We start from the raw sequence: 20,863 nt of genomic DNA, 5'->3' as shown, positions 1-20,863 counted from the left end.
GCCGTAGTTCTCCAATAAAAATTCCGCCACCTTCCCACGAGGGGAACCCTGGGGTGATGCAAGGAATCTCACGGGGTTCAATTCACGTTTCCGTTATGTTGGTTACCCAAATGTGGTTGAAGTGTAGTGAACCTTAAATGAAGCTCAATCACACGTAGAGTTCCAAGTACGTAAAGACCGTCTTCATCGGAAGATTCAACGGAGTCGTCGTCTCAAGCGAAGCACGAGCAAAGTCAAGCGGAGTCGAGCAACTGTGTCAACCGAAAGCGCGCGCTTAACTGAACGGGCGCCGAGCGCTCACCGCTTTATGTGCGCGCTTGAAGGAGAGGAGACAGCGGAGGAAAGTTGCGCATGCGCGCACAAGCGCGCCGGAGCACATGCGAACGTAGGCGAAGCGCGCCAGCTGTTGTTATGATAATGAGCCGGAGAGAGCGCATAACGCACAGCTGTCGAAGAGAAGAACGGAGGAGAGTTTGCGCATGCGTAATGAGGAGTGCGGACTACGCCGGTCAACGCGGGACAGGCCGAGTGTAAGAGACGCCTTGCATCTAAAAGTGCAGCGGATAACCCAGGTGTTTTTTCAGCGCATGCTTAGCCTCAGTTTGAAGGTACACGCAAGGACGGGAGCGGGCTTCTGAGATCATATACCTATCCCATCTGGCCCGTGTCACACACCCTATTGTCACACGCATGGGTTATTTCGGCTGCCGGCCTTGGGCCATAGAGTTTCATACTAATATATACTAGAAGGAAACCTGGCGCCACTGTCTAGGGGAGCCGCGCTTCAGCGAGCATTCCGTCATGTACCGGACAGGCACGTTCCACTTGTTCTTGGCATGACTTATGAATAGGCTAAAAAGTTGGCTCTGGCTTCAAAAAAGCAACAATGTTACTGTAAAAGAGTATTCAAATTGTTTTGTTATTATAAAGGCTGCGTCTAATCTTACGGCACCCTGTGAGAATTACCTCAGGAAAATTCTCACGGCAGTTTCCATAAAAGTTGTCCGGCCTAAAATTCGCTGAATAATATCACCTCCCAACGTAACGCAACATAACCTAACCCCACCTAGCAAAACCTAATCTCCTCTACCCAAAGTATTTCTACACCACCGAATGTATCATGACCTACCCAAATACAGCCCAACTGCAACGAACCTAACATTACCCAGCCCAACTACGCAGAACATAACCTATGTTAAACCTAATCCAACCTACTCAAGAGTCGTCGATCGTTTGATATACTAATAACCAGAACGAAAAAAAAGCATTAAAAAACTCACGACAAGCGAACACTTCAACAAATTACGAAAGCTGAAAAAAAAAAAAAAAAAACACCTTTCCCGTGCTAGACTCGCACCTGGGCCTTCTCGTTACAAAGCAGGTGCTATACCACAGCGCTACAGGAGCAGCCGTAGGAGCCTGTTTTCAGGGAATATTTGTCCAATAGAATCCCCGGGTGGCGTGCTAGCCAATCAGAGGCGACTGTCGTGAGAAATTTCTGGCGGTAATTCTCACGGTTGCGGTGATAATAATTGATTGATTGTAGGGTTTAACGCGCCGACGCAACGCAGGCGATGAGGCGCGCAGTAGGGGAGGGCTCCGGATTAATTTTGACCACCTGGGGATCTTGAACGTGCGCCCAAATCTCGTACACACGGGCGTTCTTGCTTTTCGCCTCCACCAGAAAAGCGGTCTGCCGTGATAATAGCCACCACCTATTATAAAATTGAAGCTTCACAAATATTTATTTGTCAGCGTTTCTTTAGAAGCTTCATGCAAGATCAACAAGAAAAAATGTGACCCCTTTTTTGTTGATTCTGACTTGGAGACAAAAAAGAAGCCACATGGCTAAAGCTAAGCCAAGTACCGTAGGCGAGAAACGTCGCTAGCTGCAATAACGCCGCCCACGACGGCCCGCCAGATTGCAGCGATTACAACGATAGTATATATTGTATGATACTCTACGCCTTGGGCACGACTTTGGACTTGGCAAGAACTATGTGCCAAGGAGAAACGTGCGCGGCTTGCACAGCCTGAATGCTTACGGAGCTAACACAGGTTACGTAACACGGTCATATGTACAGCCCCCCGTGCTATAGACTACAGCGTTTGCACTGTATGCGCATGGATAGCTTCGTGTTTAGGTATGCACATGGCATTAATCGTACAAGTGGCTGTGCCAGTGCCCAAACATTTGACGTCAACGATGACTTTAGATTCTTCTAGCGTAACACATTAACGCACCACGTCATATAGGAACACGGTGGCCGTGCATGTACAGCTGGACCACTTACAGTCCCCCTGCAAAGAAGCAGGGTGGTTTACTTTTGCACAATTCCGACGCACGTCTTTTAGTGTTGACCGCACGCACGGGCGATGCTCGGAGTGCTACCAAGTTCAATAAGGTATATTACGATGAGTTTTGTGCAAGTATCTGTAGACTTACTCCAGATATTAGCACGTTCTCTCACACAGCGAAGTTAATTTTTTCAGAGAAAAAATATGCAGATTCTCAGTTTTTCAGGCAAACACAAAATAAACCTGAATAGTAAACTTCAGGCTTTTTTTTTTGCTTTTGGCTGCAGTTAGTACACATTTGTCACTAGCTATGCTTCCCGATTAGGAATAGAGGAATCAAATGGATGTTTCAGGTGTTCCAAAAGCACGAATAGTGCCAGTTGTGTCCTTCTCCCCAAATAAACGTAATTACCGTGAATAACAACTCACCACAGTGTATTTGGAGTTAAATACACATGCACATTCCACAGCACTGATATTGAGTGCCTAACTATGATCTGAGTCTTTCGGCAAATGTTCATGACACATTTTTCCCAAGAAAACTACGTTGTATAATGCTGAGTTCCCTTTGGGTCACCCTGAACACATGGCTAGGTGAAATCGGCTGTGACGACAAGTTCGCAACATGGTCACCGTGCGGGTTTGGGACCACGTATGTCCTGCCTAACTTGGGCCCGAAAGAACTTAAAGTAGACATCAAGTGCGAGATGGGTAAAACATGAAAGCTAATATTTTTCAACCCTCATTACAAACTCCTCTGACGTCGCTCCAGTAACTGGTGAGAAAGCTACGAAGAGCCCCTTGTGTTTTATAATCTTTCGAGCTCGGGAAATAAACAGTATACCTTTGCCGAGTAGCGAAATGAAAGCCTTCAACTATGCGAAGGCGTCGGGAAATATAATTCCAGAAAATTCATTGTAGCCTTTCTTTGAGGGTTAAGACGAGCAAAAGAAAAATGACCATTCGTTGGTTCTTTGAATGTGTGAGAATCGCACTGTTTAGCGGGAGCATTGGCTGCCTGTCGCCCTTTTTGGTGTTTATCAGCCTCGGCCTTCAGTCGCCATCGTTCGCATTCCACCCTCTTTTGTTGCCTACTCGGCCCTGCACCGGCTTCACAATCGAGTTTTCACTACGCATCGTCGCGTTTAAAAGCCCAGAGGAGACGCGTCCAAGCATGCCCGAACAACTGGGATCGCCTCCATCGCCTATGTTTGACGTCACACCTCTCCCCGTGTGGACCATTGGCGGTCGCTGTGCTACTTCACTTACCACTGCATCAATCGCGCGACATAGTATGCTGAGGTGGAAACTGCAGGCACTGGTTGGTTGTTAATTGTTAACTCCGGATCAGGGTTCGGGTCTGTTCGTTCTTTGTAAGTGCGGGCACAGAGCATGAGCAAAATTAAGAAGGTGATGTTCACTACAAGTCCCGATGGAAATGCCGCTACACCATGAAAGGACGTTCATTCCTTTTTAGGAGAAGTTTTCCCTGGAGGCTTCCCTAAGCCAGGCCCTGATTGCCATCGACGACATAGACCTGTCTTTCGGAGCATGCCCTTCAGAGCGTAAGTGAACCCGTGTCAAAGAGTAATTCGCTAACTTATGCGTTCCTTTTCGCGCAGTAATTAAGCCACAACGAGTGTACCCGTTTATCATTTCTCTTTTAACACTGGAAGCATTACTGGGCTCCTCGGGATGTGCGTCTGCGCCTCCGTGCCGCACAAAGAGCGGGGCCATGGTACCACTCACTTAGTTCGTCGCTTTAGCAAATCGGGACATGAAGCGCCCTCGGGCCGAGAAATGTTCGTTATTTATCGCAACCCCGATGCACTCAAAACGGCTTTCCATGGTTTGAAGCGCAGCGAAGAAACACGGACGGTGAACATAGGGTAGACTGGACAGGCGCTACCAGTTCTGTCTACTCTGTGCTCACCGTCGGATTTTTCGTTACGCTTCAAACCAGGGGAATTACTTAACATCTAGCCCAGCAGGAATTTCTATCCAACACAACGTAGTCACACTGGTCCGAAAGACGCAAAGTTTTAAAATTTGTTTCCCCTTGCTTATTTGTAGCCGGTGGGAGTCTGGATTGAGTGGCGTATGGAGGCATTCATCTCAGGGGACATAAGGGTGGGGAGTAGGGGGGGGGGGGGGGGGGGGGGGGCATGGAGAAAATTAGAGGATGACATTAAAAGTAGAAAAAAAAATCAATAACACAGCAAAAACGACAAAAAATCTAAAATTCGGAACAAGTTCGTCGGGATCCATTTGATGTTCTCTACTCAACGTTCTGATTGTTTTATACATTTATGATTCTCTTCAGTCGAGTTGCAAAAAAGGCTGATTGTTTTGACGAGAGCAGACGTCGGGTTTGCGTGAGCTTAACAGTTGCGTCAAAGAAAAATAATTACGGTAGCGGTTATTGGACGATAGGTAAAGTCAATGCCCTCGTCCATCCCCCCCCCCCCCCCCCCCCCCCCATTCTCTCTTACGCCACTACCTGCACTGATGGCCCAATAACGATTTCCGAAAGGTTTAATCACGGTTATTTTAAGATGTCATTTTCCTTGTTCGTTATTTTTTCATTTGAGTCGTTGGCGACGGCTGCATAGTGAATCGGGGCGGACTTATGAAGGGGCAAGTTCAATTATCTTTCGTAATGGGAAGAAAAACACGAGGAATATATTTTTACTCTATGCTCCCAGGACCTGAGAGTGTGTCTTCCAACCGGCTATCGTACAAACCTTCTTGTCTCGTGAATTTAGTTTGTTTTCTTGTTTTTGTACGTTCAGATTTCAGATGGGCATCATAGTGTAACATTTTGCTCGCTTACTGATAGTCACACCCGCGCACATATACGTAGGCTTTAAATTACGTTTAACCACCTCTTCAATTCATTTTGTTTAGTTTTTTCTTCTACATTTTTATTTGTCTTTTTCTTTTGCGTATCTCCTTTCGCCAGTGTCTCCTTTTTGCAAATACTTATCCTCTCCAGCTCGTTGGATGCTTGCAATGTCACTGCGTGGCGGTGCTTTTGGAACCGAATATCGCAAAAGTTTTGGAAGTTTGTTGCCTGATTCTTTTTTTTTTATTTTTAAACAGAAGATTTATTCCTGACTACTTCCAATACTTGTCCTTGAACACAGTTCTAATTTTTAAAACCGCGGGATGACTAATAAGAAGAAAATAGAGACACATAAGCGTGTAACTGTTTGTCGTCTCTATCGCTAACCTCAAAAATTGAACAGAAAAAGAAATATTGTACCATTATGTGCAATTTCTTTAAACTGCTGCAGACTTACGAAAAATAATCCCGATATTAAGGCGTGTTCTTCCCGTAAAGCGTGCTTCAACAGGTGCACGAACGCTTGGCAAAAAAGCATGCCTTTCAATTTTTGGTTCTATATGGACATTTCAGTACAGATTCGATGGCTTTATCGTGTTTTTCGTGTAATCAGCCAAAATATATTGTCCTGTTTGTAATGCAATAATCTGATCGGGATTTTGGAGCCGATAAGCTTATCTTGAGAATACGCACAGTTGCAATCGTCCATGTCGTTGCACAATGCCTGACATTGTGACGATCAAAGTCTAATCTTAGTTTTTAAACAAATACAACTACAAAAGCATCAACGGTATACAATAATTTTTAACACCTTAACTGATATTCATAGCTAAGCAGGTATTAGCTGGATTTTTAGGTTTAGAAACATTTATTTGAACCGATAAAAATAAAATAAAATAAAATAAAGGTGGGCGGCCTTTTTTTTAACCAGTTCATAAAACCGCGAGCGACTGCGGTTGGTCCATCCTGGGAGATCACGCGTTCTTGAAGGGACGGGAAATTTTCACAAAAGGTAGAGTGCCAAACAATGGCTAAAAAATAAAGTTCGTTTTTTTTCATGACGGCCCCAAGGGGGATATATCAAAAGCAGGCCGCTAGGAATATATACACTTGGCGTCACAGTGGTTAAGGCGTTAAGGTTAAGGAAATCTTTGTCCTCGAAATCGTGGTCAAATTCTTTAAAACTTACAATAGGGTATTGCAGTTTACGATTTCTCGTCAGGAATTTCCCCCCTAATTTAACTTTTGAGCGCGCCACTTGTGAATTATGTGATTCGATCTGGTATATTTAATGCTTACTTTGTGACCTGGTGCGACGTAGTACATGAGCGGGGTTTCCTGGGGTACCATCTGATTTTCATGTATTTTTCCTGCTCGAACCATAGCTTTTGGTCTGCCTCTGGTGTTTGTTTTTACACAACAGTTTAAAACCTCCAAAAGAGACGCTGCTGCCTTTCTCGTCAAGTGCTGACGCAACCACCTCCACTTGAACCCCGCAGAAAGAGGCTTGAGCTGCGACTTTGAGCAAGGTCCTTGTACGTGGACTAACCCGGTCGGCAAGAAAAGGACCTGGGAGTGGCTCCTGCGTGGTGGAAACCTCAACACTGGTATTCCGCAGCCTCCACGAGATCACACTCTGTCTACACCAGAAGGTATAATCAATATTCCCATCGCAGGTGTACATACTTTTCTGTGTACGCATTTCACACGCGTATTTTTGTCTGTAAATATTTTCTAGCAGGAGACTTTAACTAGCTGTAACGGTTTGCAAACAGAATACGTGCAAAGGCAATAAACGAAGTTTAGAGAACCAAAAACATATCGGATGAAACGCAGCGAAAATGCCTCGGAATACTTAACTTACGACCCGACGCTGGCCTCTCCGCACTAAATTTTTTTACAAAGGCAGCTGAGCCTTCTGGAAAAGGATAAGAATTAAAATAAATATTTTTCATCAAGGGCGTGCCTTTCAGGAATATTCGCAACTCGTATCCTAAGGGATGAATCCACACCAACATATGCAGCATATTGTTTTCTTTCTCGCACAGGTCGAATCTGCTGGTTATTCAGCTGCCTACTCTTCAATGGTACCATGGCCGCCGGAATAGCTGGCCCCTATCCTCAATTTAGCATAATGTTTGGGTCATGTGATGCTAAATGCCATCAGCATTAGAAGTTATGAAGCTCAGTAACAAAAGATATTCTCCCATTTATTAGACGTATTCGCATTTTTATTAAAATCAGAACTTCGCCTTAAGCAAAAACGCCCGTGTGTACGAGATTTCGGCGCACGTTAAAGATCCCCAGGCGGTCAAAATTAATCCGGAGCCCTCCACTACGACGCGCCTCATCGCCTGCGCTGCGTCGGCGCGTTAAAACCCTACAATCAATCAATCAATCAGAACTTCGCCTTGTCCTGACAAAGCGTTTGAGATCACATTTATTACCCCTGTAATGGGATTTAGTTACGAGAGATGCATGTTTACGAAGCCAGGCTGTTTTAAATGCAGAGCATTTCTTTAACTCACGATGTCACCCGGCGTTGGCGTGCCTCGTTGTCCGCATCAGCCGTTCCAGGCGCGCCCTCTCCCCCACTCCTCCTCGCCTGCTCTCCGCTGCTCCTCGCGTGTTCTCTGCGTGCTCGGATTGCGTTCAGCAACAGGTGGGGCGCGCATGCGTCGTAGTTCGGCGCGGGAGCAACAACAGTTGTGGCGTGATCGTGACGTAGTCGTGACGTGGTCGTGGCGCGGTCGTGCCGTGATGGGGCGGTTCTCGGCGTTCGCTCTCGCTGTCAATTTCTTTCGAACCAGATAAAATGCCGCAAAAGCGGCGCGAACAACGCCTTTACAAGCGCGCGCACTCCGTGCCAGAGAAAAGGAAAAATAGAAGACCACTTGCACGCACAAAGTGTCCAGCCTGGAAGCGCTACGCTTTAAAAACAAGCAACAGCAACAACTGCAACAACATTAACGTAACCCAACCTACTTAACGTCGTGCGCCCCCCGAAAATGCTCTGCATTTGACCGTGCCCCTCGCGAGGGGGATGTTTTTTCAGCGGTGATTGGAAAAAAAGAATTGATTGATTGAATAAACGTTTATTGAAACCGGCAGACGACGTTTTTACGCGCCCCGACGTGGGCCTCTCGTCGTTCCGGGGAGCCTCAAAGAAAAACAAGCCTCGAAACAAGTTAGTCTTAACAAATTTTACCTAATTATGCTACCTAAAATGATCATTATTGTTACCTGTGGCTTGTCGAGACACGTCATCTTAAACAATAGACTGGATAAATTACTTCTTGCTTTTTTTAATTATCTGGTGCAGTTGCAAAAAAAAAAACACTGCATGCAAGACGTAAAGCGGTTAACAGGCAGGCGAAATCTTAGAAGGGTACCATGATAGCGATACTGCAATAAAAGGTTCTTGGTGCTTGAAGTGTGCGCTGCGTAAATACAACATGATGTCATGAGTCTTGAGCCCGGCTAGGCCACCTATCGTCTGTTATATTAGTCGCAAGACTCATGACGCATGACTGGACTTGGGCAGTTTATCTTTGGTCCTCAAAGTAAAGAGCGCTTACGTACGTGACAGTCGACATTTTTTCGTCACCTGGGCTTTCCTATCTGCTTTTGTGACGCGTGCGTTCCAGGTTCGTTCATGCTGGTGAGTGGCCGCGAAATGCAATTCGGAGGCACCGCTGAACTCCAGAGTGAAGTGGTGGACTTGCGGTCTCCGGGAACGCAGTGCCTGGACTTCTGGTATGCTGCGTACGCCACACGGAAGGATAGGCTTCAGGTAACAAGCATTTGTAGAATGGTCGATCATGATAACGTTGCTTCCAACTGCCTCCCGAAGCTGCTTTTACTGAGCATTGCAACGAAACGTATACAGGGTGTTGGGGAGACGGGTTCGGGTCTCCATTTTCGGTAGCGACGAAGCGTAGCTGTCGTTCGAAACATTGATCGAAACGCCGCGGGGGCATGTTGAAGGACACAACTTTGCACAACTATGTATTCACATTATGAGTACATATTCATATTTTTTGTTGTGACCATTTTTTCCGGGACTATTACTTCTGGGGCCATTTGTTCCAGGGCAATTTTTTCTGCGACTATTTCAGCTTAGGTACGTCGGTAAACAGCCCAATCATGACAAATTACAGCCTACGGAATATATAGTATTCGTACACAAGTAGTATAAATATGCACGGGAATACAAAAACGGGTAGCTAAACGCACACATTTAAAACTTCTCATTCGGGAACGTAAAAGAAGATCAATATTCAAGTATAGGTTAGAAGTTTCATGACATTAACTATTTCAAATGAGCGACTTTATTATTTAAAAGAATGAAATGTCGCGGTGTACGAATTCGGATTCGCACTTGTATGTTCACGTTTCGTTTTGGGCTCACTGTACATTCCTTATCATTCCGAAAAAAAATTTTGCTACGATCACATTGTGTTCATGTAATGAGAAAAACTCGCACCATTAGTGGAAACTCCCATTTTACTTCCTTGGAACAATGTTAAGTTTTTTATTGTTCTTAAGCATTCCGAACTCCACAGACCCGTACTTCTGGAAATCCCCGCAATGCCTTATTGAAAGCTCGCATAAATTAGTGGCAGGTTAAACATCATTTATGTGAATACGGGAGTTATTCGTATATTGAAGTATAATAAAATCAATGGCGCTTGACTATCTTACAGCTGAAAGTTATGGTGCAGAAAAGCACATCAGGCACAGATGTGTACCGCGAGCAAGTGTGGTACCACAAAGGCGGAAATGTCACGACATGGCAGCTTGGCCGAGTCAAGGTTCCACGTGGACACAGGGTGAGTGAATATATTTGAAATGTCCTGAGTACAGATTGTGTTAAGTGGATGCAGTGCAACACGCAGGCGACGGCTGTATTTCCCTGTGCTTTGTGGAGAGCGCCTCGCCGTGAACTCTCTCTTCGTACCCTCCACGGCTGCCGCACGTTCAGCCGGTCGGCAGTAGAGCACTGCACGGGCCCGGGTTGGCCAGAAAGCCTGGGCCCGACCCGGCCCGCGGGCCGGGCTGGGTCGGGCCGGGCTCGGGCTTGACGCCATAGGCCGGGCCGGGCTCGGGCTTGAATTCATAGGCCCGGCTGTTAATAGTTCCGGCGTGAAGTGTAGAAAAGAGCATAAAAATGAATATTCTGAGTTTACTTTTACGCGCTTCTTGATGTTAGTTGTACAAATTGTTTTAAAAACGTGTTTTGCTAGGTCTGATAGTCACTATACTGTAATTTTAATGACATTTCATGTAATGCATCAAGATTTTATATTTTGGTGTATAGCACATCAAAGATACGGTTACAAGGAATACCCTAGCGGGGAAGGAATTAATTAAGACACCCTGGAGCTGTGCACCTATGTCTATGTACGTGTGTTTTAGATGTCGAACCAATCTAAATGCGGCTGCCGTGGCTGGAAATCAAACTCGCGCCACCGCTTAACAACCACTGCAGGGAAAATATTTCAACGCACGCACATACTCGTGGATTCAAACGGGGAGCAAGAAATTTCAGCAATACCAACTTGAGACCGAGACAACCATGTGAAGTTGCCAAGAGTCTGGTCATCAAAGGTGATGGTGTCTCTCGTGTAAGAATACGAGCTAATTACGCCGATGTGGCGTGAACTGCAGACGGTATGAACTGCAGACGGTATAAACTACGTGCACTTTTAAACCCTTATTTTTTGCGTTTCAATTCATGACGTGCTTGTACAGACTAGATGCTCCTCCTGATTTTCCGCTACGAAGACACTGGACCAAATATAATAAACAAATTTTCTTCAGCGTCTAAGACTGGGCCTGTCACACACACGCGGGCCCTCCCTAGGCTCACTTATGAATGCCCGGGCTCGGGTCGGGCTCGGGCTTCCAAAAGTGGGCTCAGGCCGGGCTCGGGCCTCAAAATCAGACCCGTGCAGTGCTCTAGTCAGCAGCATAGCCTCCGCGATTGGCGCGCCGCCGGCAGCTGATCACGGAGGCCACGTCCGGACCCGCAGGGGTGTCGCCGTCGGTGTCGCCGTCGTCCGAGACATGGCGCGAAGTGCGGGGGTCAGTGGGTGCAGGTAGGTGCAGGTGGGTGCAGGTAGGAGAAAGAGGAGACGCCGGTGTGTAAATAAGGGAAGGCGAGAACTGAATATGGCGTACATAAACATGCAGGGTCGCAGGAAACAAGAGAAATGGATGGAGATTCGCAAACAGCTAGAAGAAGAAGATATCCGGGTATATGCAGTGACCGAGACGCACCTAAGGGACCTAGAAGAGCATCCGGTAATCGGAGAGTATGTATGGGAAGGTTGCCATAGGACGGCTGGGTCAAGAAAAGGCGGAGGAGTAGGTATGCTTGTACGACAGGGGGAAATTAGAAAAGAGTGAAGGAAGACTGTAAATAGCGTGTGTGGTTGAGAGGGTTGGTAGGGGGTAGGGAGATGGCTTTAGGGGTGTCGTAGCTGTGGACGGGTAAGGAGGGTAAGGAAAAAAATGAAAACCTGGTGGCGTGCTTAAAAATGGACATTGATGATTTGAAACGATCCTGGGAGGTCTATTGGTAGGGGACATGAACGCTTACATTGAAGAACTGGACGGGTACACAGACAACAACGGACATCTAATGCTGGGTATGTGTGAGGAACAGAACCTTATCATAGTAAATAGGGAACAAAAATGCGAGGGTCAAATGACGTGGGAATGTGGCAGGAGACAGTCGAGTATCAACTACTGCCTCCTCTGGGAGAGACTTTATGAATGGTTGGATGAAATGAGCATATATGAGGAAGGAGGTAACAGTCTGGGAAGTGACCAAAAGCGTATGCAACTGAATTTTGGGAAACCGGGGGGCGCGAAACAGGACCTAGTGGGGCAGTACGCAAAGTTAAGCAGTAAACAAAATGCGGCTATAGCTAAAAGTATGGAAGCCGACATAGAAAGAAACCCTGGAGAAATATGGGAATATGACAGGCTCATCAAAGCTATGCAGGAAAAAATAGTCAAGGCAGAAAGGGCGAATCAATGGAAAGGAAAGAAAACGCCAATAAGCTGGTGGAGCGCAGAATTCAAGGAGGCTATAGAGAGGCGCAAACAGGCGTCTAGAGAACACAGGCAGGCCAAGAGGCCAGGGAGGCAGCAGGAAGAGGTGGTCACAAAATGGGAGCAATACAAGCAAAGAAAAGTGGAAGTGCAACTGTTGGTGCAGGCGAAGATAAGCGGCGACAGCGAGCGATGGGTGGCGCAAATAAGAGGGAGGGGTAGAGACGCGCCTAAAAAGTTTTGGAACCATGTGCGGGCATTAGGGAAACGCACGGGACATACAGAAGGTAATACTATAGAAAATGGAGCGGGCCGGACGCTCAAGGGAGAGCAGGCATTGGCATAGACTCATGAAATTATCACTGAGAAATTCTGTAAGGTTAATAGAGAGGCCCCGCAGCGCCACAGCGATGTTACGACGGGGAGGCCGAAAGCTCTGGAGGTAGGAGGGGACAAGCTCAAGTGGGGAAAAGCAGAGGGAAAGGTCCCCAAAAATACCGCTGTGGGCACGGATGGGATACCAATGGAGTTGGTCGACCAATTAGGACGAAAGAGCAAGGGAAAGCTACTACAAGCCATAAGCACGGGGATAGAAAAGAAGGCAATACCGGACACGTGGCATACCAGCAGGATGAGCTTAATCTATAAGGGCAAAGGAGGCAAGACTAAGCCAAGCTCGTATAGGCCTGTCACCGTCACGTCCGTGCTATACAGGTTGGGAATGCAGGCAGTGAAATTTGAACTAGAGCAATGGGTAGAAGAAGAGAATAGAGGGCTAGGGGAACTTCAAAATGGGTTTCGAAAGGACAGAAGACTAGATGGCAATCTATTTGTATTAAGCCAATGCATAGAGGTGGCTAAGATGCAAAACCTGCCTTTGCAATTAGCCTTTCTGGACATTAAAGCGGCTTATGATAATGTAGACAGGGAGCGGCTGGGGAGTATCCTGGAGGACGAGGGAGGGGGGGGGGGGGCAGGATTCATTAACTTACTCAGGGAGCTATACCGGGAGAACCAAGTGCAAATAGTTGGGAGGAGATAGCATACAATAGGCCTGTACACACCTACAAGGGTTTGAAACAAGGATGTCCTCTTTCTCCACTGCTGTTCATGATCTACATGGCGGGTTTAGAAAGGAAGTTAGAGGGCAGTAGGCTGGGATTCGATTTATTATACATTAAAAATGGCCAGGCGGTGGAACAGCGAATTCCAGGATTAATGTATGCAGGCGACATATTGTTGACCGGATAGGCATGCAGGGTGTTGCGACCGTGAAGGCCGACTGCAGCCGAGAAGAGGTCCAGAGCTGATAGGCCAACGTAAACTGTTTACTTCATAGCGAGAGGTGAGCCGAAGACAAAGAACAATGCCCCGACGGGCGAGGTTACAATGCAGGACTCGAGCAGAGCGACAACATCGATTCGCTGCTCTAACAGGAATGAGTTACAAGGCTTGGGCAGCTCTATTTATACCCAAAAGCGATAACGGTCAAACGCAACAAGCGGCAACACGCCACGAACGTCACAGACACACACAACGCTCTTTCCAGTGTTCGTTAGTCGTCGGTAGCCTCCGCGCACGTTGAGTCCGAGAGAGGGGAGAGAGGAGGACTCCGTTGCGATCGACGGGGCCTCTGTGTCCTTGAAGAGCGTGGAGACGAGCCTCGCCGGTAGCCGCCGAAGTTTTGAAATGCGCCCAAAGCGAAGCGTCTGACGCGGCTTGTCGCAACTTGTTGCCGACATGGTGGCGCCTGTTTTCAAAGGCGCACGAGTGGCTTCGCTGCACAGCCGAGAAGTGATGCGGGGAAGTACTGCGGCGCTGGCCGATTCGTAACAAGGGCCTGATGGATATATGCGGGGAGGAAGTGACGCACCTTGGGCTATCTTTTAGCAGAGAAAAATCAGGGATCATGGTTTTCAACGACGACACAGAGCAAAAATCGGTATCAGTTCAACAAGTAGAAATACCATGGGTGAGAGAGTGTAAACATTTATGAGTATGGCTTAACGACGGCGCAGATTACACGCATGTGCATGAGGCTCACCTCAAAACAAAAGGAAGACGGAACGCGGCTATAATGAAACATAGAGCACTGTGGGGCTACAACAAATACGAGGTGGTAAGGGGAGTCTGGAAGGGGGTCATATGGTACCAGGATTGACTTTCGGAAATTCGGTTCTGTGCATGAAACCAAAGACCCAAGCGGGCCTGGAGGTAATCAGAGGGTGGTAGCTAGGCTGGTCCTAGGGGCCCAAAGCAAAACTACGAATGAAATGGTACAGGGGGATATGGGCTGGTCGTCCTTAAAATTTGAGGAGAGACTGCGTGACATGGAGGAGGAAAAATGGGCCGTGAGAGTGTTTAGGTACCTGTATAAGAGGATCATGGACACGCGGTGGAGACGGAGGACCGGACAGCTGACCAAGCGGTACGGATATTCGGTAGGGCAAGGTGTGGTATACACAACAGTTAAAAAACATGTAAAAGCAGCAGAGACGACGAATCGGGTGCATAAAATAGAAGGAAAAAAAACCCCTGGAGACTTATAGAACAGAGAAACTAGAAATCAGGAAGGAAGGTTTCTATGGCAATACGCGAGGCAGTGCATTGCTTTTTGAAGCACGGGCGGCATGTCTGACAACACGGGCATACACAGCTAACTACAGGCAACAGGATGAAACTTGTGTATGGTGCGACAGGGATCGGGAAACCGTAGGGAATATTGTCATAGACTGCACAGAGATACGACCGCGACAGGGCGATGGGGAAGCGGCGTTGACGGAGGCTTTGGGATTTGGTGTGAGGGAGCTTCAACTTCAGGGCCATAGAGGTGACGAAGGGGCGGCTGGAGTGGTGATTGTGCAAGAATGGTAGGGAAGAGAGTGGGACGTAGGATAAGTAATATACCGAAAGAGAATCAGAAGGGGTGAGGTAAACAGGGGTGCAAGGGCAGGAAGGGGGGGGGGGGAGCGATAGGAGTTTAAAACCGGGGGGAAGGGGAGGGGGATAAACCATTAAGTTAGTGAACTGGGTAAATACAGCGCCATTTACAGTGTGCTCCGTGAGTGAAACCCTCTCCCCCCTCCCCCGCTGCCGCCACCACCACGTTGGGAGTTCGTTGTCCCGCACGCCACGAAAGAACCGTTGGCTGGTAGAGCTAGAAAGTTTTGTTTAAAAAAAAAACTGCCCCATCCTTGCTTGCTCGTCAGCAAATTGCGTTTAAATGCAATAGCCCTCAAACGACGCGTCTATAGGCGGAAGCGTGCACCAAAGGCGCTGCGTTCGCTCCCCCTCCGGAGCTAGCGCCGCAATGTTCGATGCGCACGTACATCGCGGGGCTAAAGAGAGCACTCTCTAATAGAGAGTGCTAAAACTCTCTGTTAGCACTGCGTATGCTCCATCTGTTCCGTTATTACCATGTTGACCGGGACCCATCTGGGCACTTGCGCATTTGTCTTGGTAGAGGGGGATTAGTTCCGCAGCCGGCCCTCGCCATGCTCGCGCATTTGTTACGGTGGGGTGCGCCCTCCTCGCCGTGCCTGCGCGCGCAGGCGCAGTCGGGTCCCGGTCAACACGGTAACAACGGAACAGACGGAACATACGGAGTGCTAAAACCTTCTAATAGAGAGTTTTAGCACTCCGTATGCTCCGTGTTTTACGGGCGTGCCGTGTTGACTGGGACCCGTCTGGGCACTTGCGCATTCGTTGCGGTAGGGGGAATTAGTCCCGCGGCCGGCTCTTGTGATGCCCGCGCATTCGTTACGGTGGGGTGCGCCCTCCTCGCCGTGCCTGCGCCCCAGGCGCAGACGGGCCCACGTCAACACGGTAACCACGGAACAGACGGAGCATACGGAGTGCTAAACTCTAATAAATCAATCGGCGCACAAGCCTAAAGCGCTCGCCCTATATTCATGCGGAAGCATTGCCTGGCCCATTCAGCGAAAACGCTGGCGTCGGCGTTGTCTGTAGCAGCGAAACGGCCCCTAAATTTCCATTGGCTACGAACGCCACTATGCGCCAGCGTTCGTAGCCGTTGGGAATTGCCTGAGACGCGTCATGTGACTCGGTATCAGTGACGTCATCGTTGCTGAATTAGGTGCCAGCCGAACTGCTGGCAGCGCAGCGGGAATGGCAGGCGCGGGTATGCGCAGACCTGACATTTGGCCTAAGGTTGCGCGCAACTGCATCATCCTTGCTACAAAGCCAACCGAGCTTCTGACGGTACTGTAAAGAGGAGAGGAAAAATTACGCTTAACGGCTTCATTGTTGCAAAGGTTTCAGCTGAGCTGCTGATGGCTCAGTGGAAGGGTAGGGGACGCTGTTGAGCGCTCCGCCACAAATGATTCAGCCATTCAGCGCTGCCCGTTGTGCGGCGCACCGCCTCACTCACTGTCGCCGCTCTCCCGCAGCTACTAAATGGCCGCACCCACAATACCGGAATCTCCGTTAGGCGCCGCATATCTCCGTTAGGCGCCGCATACCCAAAGTGTTAAATTTTGGCACTAATGCATGCTCATTCACAACCCACATAATCTGCTTGGGGGCCCTCGGAGATTGTTGAGCGAGCGAACACCTTGATGACCGATACGTGGATTGGGGAACACCGGAAGCGCTGGTCAACAGGCGACGGCGCAGAATAAGCGCGCTAACAACGTATAACCTTCTTGTCACTCCATCAAATGCTCTCTCACACACCTCTCCCCCCTGACTCGAGTCGCTTCGATGGACACACCCGCAGACATACAGACGAATGTTTCATCCGATTTTTCTTTTGAAATTCCCCGATAAAACCTACCCCCTTTGAGCGTATTTTCTAGCGGATACGCACAATGCTACTAAATTATTTAACGGCTTGGGTATAAAAAATTGGCCGCGGATCTGCTCCTATTGTTGCAAATGTCGACAAAAGACGACAGTCTTTGTCTACATTTGCCAAGTAAATGTCTCCCTTTACTTTGCGGCTCACCTCTCATGTTGTTCCTGTTGCGTCGCGCTCCTCCCAAGGTAAACACACTAAAGATTTGCTCAAGTGCATTTAAATTTATCGCGTTCAACTGCTCCAGGCCGGGTGCCTCGATGCCAGCGCTGCCGTACGGCGGAGACGCGCATGAATCGAGGCGGCCGACTTCAGGGTTTATAGAACAGCGTTTCCGTGCTCCACGTGCGTTCTAAGCACAACGTGGAACCTAGCTAGTGGAACCTGTCGTTGCTGTAGCCGCGTTATTTCTTATATGCCGCCAGGAGGTGGCGCGGCAACAGCAGGCGGCGGTTTTCTGCAGTAGATGTAAAATATCATTTGCTATCGGAAAACTAAGCATCCATGATTTTTTAAATAAAGGAACAGTGTAAACATCCCTTGTGTACCAATTTCCTGTCTTATATTTGCGTAATGTCTTGTTCAACAAAGTTTACAAGTATGAACATATAAACCGGGCTTAGAAGTTTACATTTGGCTGTGAGTATATAAGACTATTGCGCTGTATCCATTTTCATTTGCCCGGGTGGCTGAATCGTGGAACCTATCTAGTGAAACCTTTCGTAACTGTTGCCGCTTGATTTCTCAAAATGCCGCCAAAAGCAACAGTGGCGCTGGCGACAGCAGGCTGCAGTGTGCTTTTTTTTTTTTTTTTGTGCAGTGGACATAGCATTTCATTTCGCAAAAATCAAGCATCTGTGAATTTTTCTATAAAGGGACACTGTAAATATCCCTTGTGTATTAATTTTTTGTCTTAAATTTGCGCAGTGTCTTGTTCTTGTTCAACAATGTTGACAAGTTTGAACATATAAACCGGAACTAAGGCTTTTTACCCTTTCCACGTTTCATGTACATATAGCCTTTTTTCCGTGTTTCTGTTGTATAAACTGAGTTGAAGTTCTAGCGTGTGTTTCGTCGCCTCTTTTACCTTTGTCTCTGTTTAGTGTTCGCTAGTACGACGATTTACTTAGTTATAAACCGGAGTCAGACGTTTCGATTTCGCTGTGAGTGTATAAGACAATTTCGCAGTCTACGTTTAACTTTGGCCGGGTGGCTGAATCGAGTTACAGACAGACAGACAGACAGACAGACAGACAGACAGACAGACAGACAGACAGACAGACAGACAGGCAGACAGACAGACAGACCAAAATTTCTGGTTTTAAGTAGCCCAAGAAAGACTATCGTCTTTAATATCTGATAACGAGTTCTAATCTCGTTACCACAGTAAAGCTCCGCCTCGTTAATAATGGCACGACAGGCCTCCATGAGAACAAAATGGCGCAATTAAACAACGACACCTTACGTTTTGAGCTACTTGTCGCTTTGACTAGTACACATGGCGCCACACTCCAAGGCAATGCCATGGTCCAGCTTCACCATAGCGCAGTATATTGACCAATATATGCAGCTAGGGTTGCCACCTTTCCCCGAAAAAAAAACCGGCCCTTCGGAAGGGGGACGGGGGGGGGGGGGGGGGGGTTGGTATATAGGATATTGAAGTTGTGTTGAAAAAAAGACGCCATGTTTTTTTGACATGCAAAACTATTTGTTGAAGCGTTTTCGTAGAACGAAATTGACATAGCACTTGTACTGAAAATGATTGAGATTTTGGTGTGATGCTCTGAAAAGTAGCCGCACTTGCTCACCACGGCGGTGGCATTTAGTCTTGCTGTTCCTCCCTTTGGTTTCCCTCCATCTCAGGGAGCCCGCTCGCCCGCGCGTTTTCTCTACTAGCGTGTATTTGCGTAGATTGTCGGCACATTTATCGTCGTAGTTGCTGAATTGGTGCTTATAAAGCACCATAAAGTAATCGCTGCAGGGTGGCCAAAAAGCTGGCCAGTGACGACCGGTTTTAGGCACGGACCGGCCACCGGCCAGCTGTCTAAAAAATCGGTTGGGCCGGCCCAAAACAGGTGGTAACGCTATGTAACGCAGCCTACAATGAAATTTCGGTGAATGGCGGTGTCGAACATACCATTTGACTCAAAATTCCTTTGACATCACGCAATGCAAGCGTGGCGTTCGGTCTTGCCCAACGCCACAGCGCAGATTTCGCGTTTGAGTCAAACTGTGTGCCCATTGCTGTCGTTCGCCGAATTTGCTTTGTCTGTGGCATGGATTGGTCAATCGAGTGCGTTGTGGTGAAGCTGAACCACGGCATTGCCTTGTGGAGTACAGATGAAGGGAAGGTTAAATATGGTGTAAATTATGCGATGTTTTTTAAACCAGAAATCGAAAGCATTGAACGACTCGAGAGCCATGACCCAAATCACCTACCTGCATGTAATTATAACGTTCTGGAAAACGTAATATTTCATCCTTTGCCACAACCCGTCAGCATGGGTTTGTGTCAGAGCGATGTCAGAGCTCGAAAAAGCAAGCATACTAAAAGCTATGCACCAAGTGCAACTGCCACGGCCGTTTTCAGGTGGCGTTTGAGGCGGCTGTGCTGAAAAGCCTGGACGGTTACGTAGCCCTGGATGACATTAGCATTTACATCAACGAAAACTGTTTGACTGTGCCGGAGGAAGCAAAAACTGGGAAAGCAGGTAACATGGATGTCATACTTTTTTCATTTCTTTCTTTCTGCGTTCCTGTGCACTACAGTAAAAAAAAAAAAAAAAACCGAGCGAGCTGATTCAGCAACGAATCTCTTTACGAACGCGACGACCATATCACTTGTGTCGGTCTTTACGAACTGAACAAATTTCCTCGCAGTACAGGCGCCATTGTGTTCTTCACATATTGATGGCTCCGTGACTCAGAGCATCAAGAACTGTAGCATAGCGGCTTGCGTACGTTACGCTAGCGGCGGCGGGTTCCGGCGCGCACACGTTGAAGGGAACCGCCAGTATACCCGGAACGGATAAGCATGGGCGTATTCGCTCCAGTACAGGCGGAACGTCCCCGTAACAAATGCGCACATGCGCATTCGTGTCCCGGTGCACGAAGCCGCTAACGTAGCGTACACCAGCCGCAGCGCTAAAATTCTCTATTATTTTCAGCAAGAAGCTGCGCGTCAATTGGTTATACGTGACAAAATTTAGTTTACAGAGTGGATAAATTGTCATCTAAACAATATTGTCACGAACTAAAATCAATTGAGATTTCAGATTATGAGTTGGGAGTGTTGAATTTGGTTTTTGTGAATCAGCGCTAACCTTCATGCAATATTCCTCTACGCCATTCTCTTGTGACGTGGCAGAATGCCGTAAAGTACGCATTCTTTCGTGTTCCTCTTAATTATATTTCACTTGCCCATTGTACCACGCCTATAAAGCTGCATGCCAATGACTCCAAACTATCCCGGACCATTATTTCAAATGAAAACAGGCTGCATTGTGTCTTCATAGCCCCTTTAAGGAATATTTACACTTTCAGCGAATTATGGCACAGCATTGAATGGGCTCCTTTTTACCTAATGTACAGCCTACGTCATACTGGAGTGTCTGTGGAACTCGCCGAGTGGTTGTCTGTGGTTCCGTCCTCCTGACTTCATGGACAGTTGGAAACTTGGAAGCCGCTCACCGCCAAAGTCTGCGCTCGCCCCAGCTACCTCACCAGATGGGAGGACCCGTAAGCTAACGTTTCCACTACCGGCAGCGCGATTCATAACGCTGGCGCAACTTTGTCACATGTAAGGAAATTGCTGCTTCAAGCTTGGGGAGTGCTGCCATACA

The 20,863-nt window shown here is 47.7% G+C and overlaps 1 protein-coding gene across 1 annotated transcript in view; it reads left to right on the top strand.

Annotated features, from left to right (window-relative positions):
* Positions 1 to 20,863, top strand: part of LOC144155085 (MAM and LDL-receptor class A domain-containing protein 2-like) — a 139,104-nt gene that overhangs the window by 35,328 nt on the left and 82,913 nt on the right. Inside the window, exons 12-17 of the mRNA XM_077686329.1 lie at positions 3,776 to 3,863; positions 6,643 to 6,795; positions 8,791 to 8,936; positions 9,850 to 9,975; positions 19,612 to 19,732; positions 20,613 to 20,759. Coding sequence (XP_077542455.1) covers positions 3,776 to 3,863; positions 6,643 to 6,795; positions 8,791 to 8,936; positions 9,850 to 9,975; positions 19,612 to 19,732; positions 20,613 to 20,759 — 781 coding nt within the window. The remainder of the gene's footprint in view (positions 1 to 3,775; positions 3,864 to 6,642; positions 6,796 to 8,790; positions 8,937 to 9,849; positions 9,976 to 19,611; positions 19,733 to 20,612; positions 20,760 to 20,863) is intronic.

The sequence above is a fragment of the Haemaphysalis longicornis genome, unplaced genomic scaffold (genome assembly GCF_048455015.1).
Source record: "Haemaphysalis longicornis isolate Haplotype H1 unplaced genomic scaffold, Haemaphysalis longicornis Haplotype H1 scaffold_1, whole genome shotgun sequence".
Lineage (NCBI taxonomy): Eukaryota > Metazoa > Arthropoda > Arachnida > Ixodida > Ixodidae > Haemaphysalis > Haemaphysalis longicornis.
Note: the sequence above shows the minus strand (reverse complement) of the source record. Positions and strands in the feature narration are given on the sequence as shown.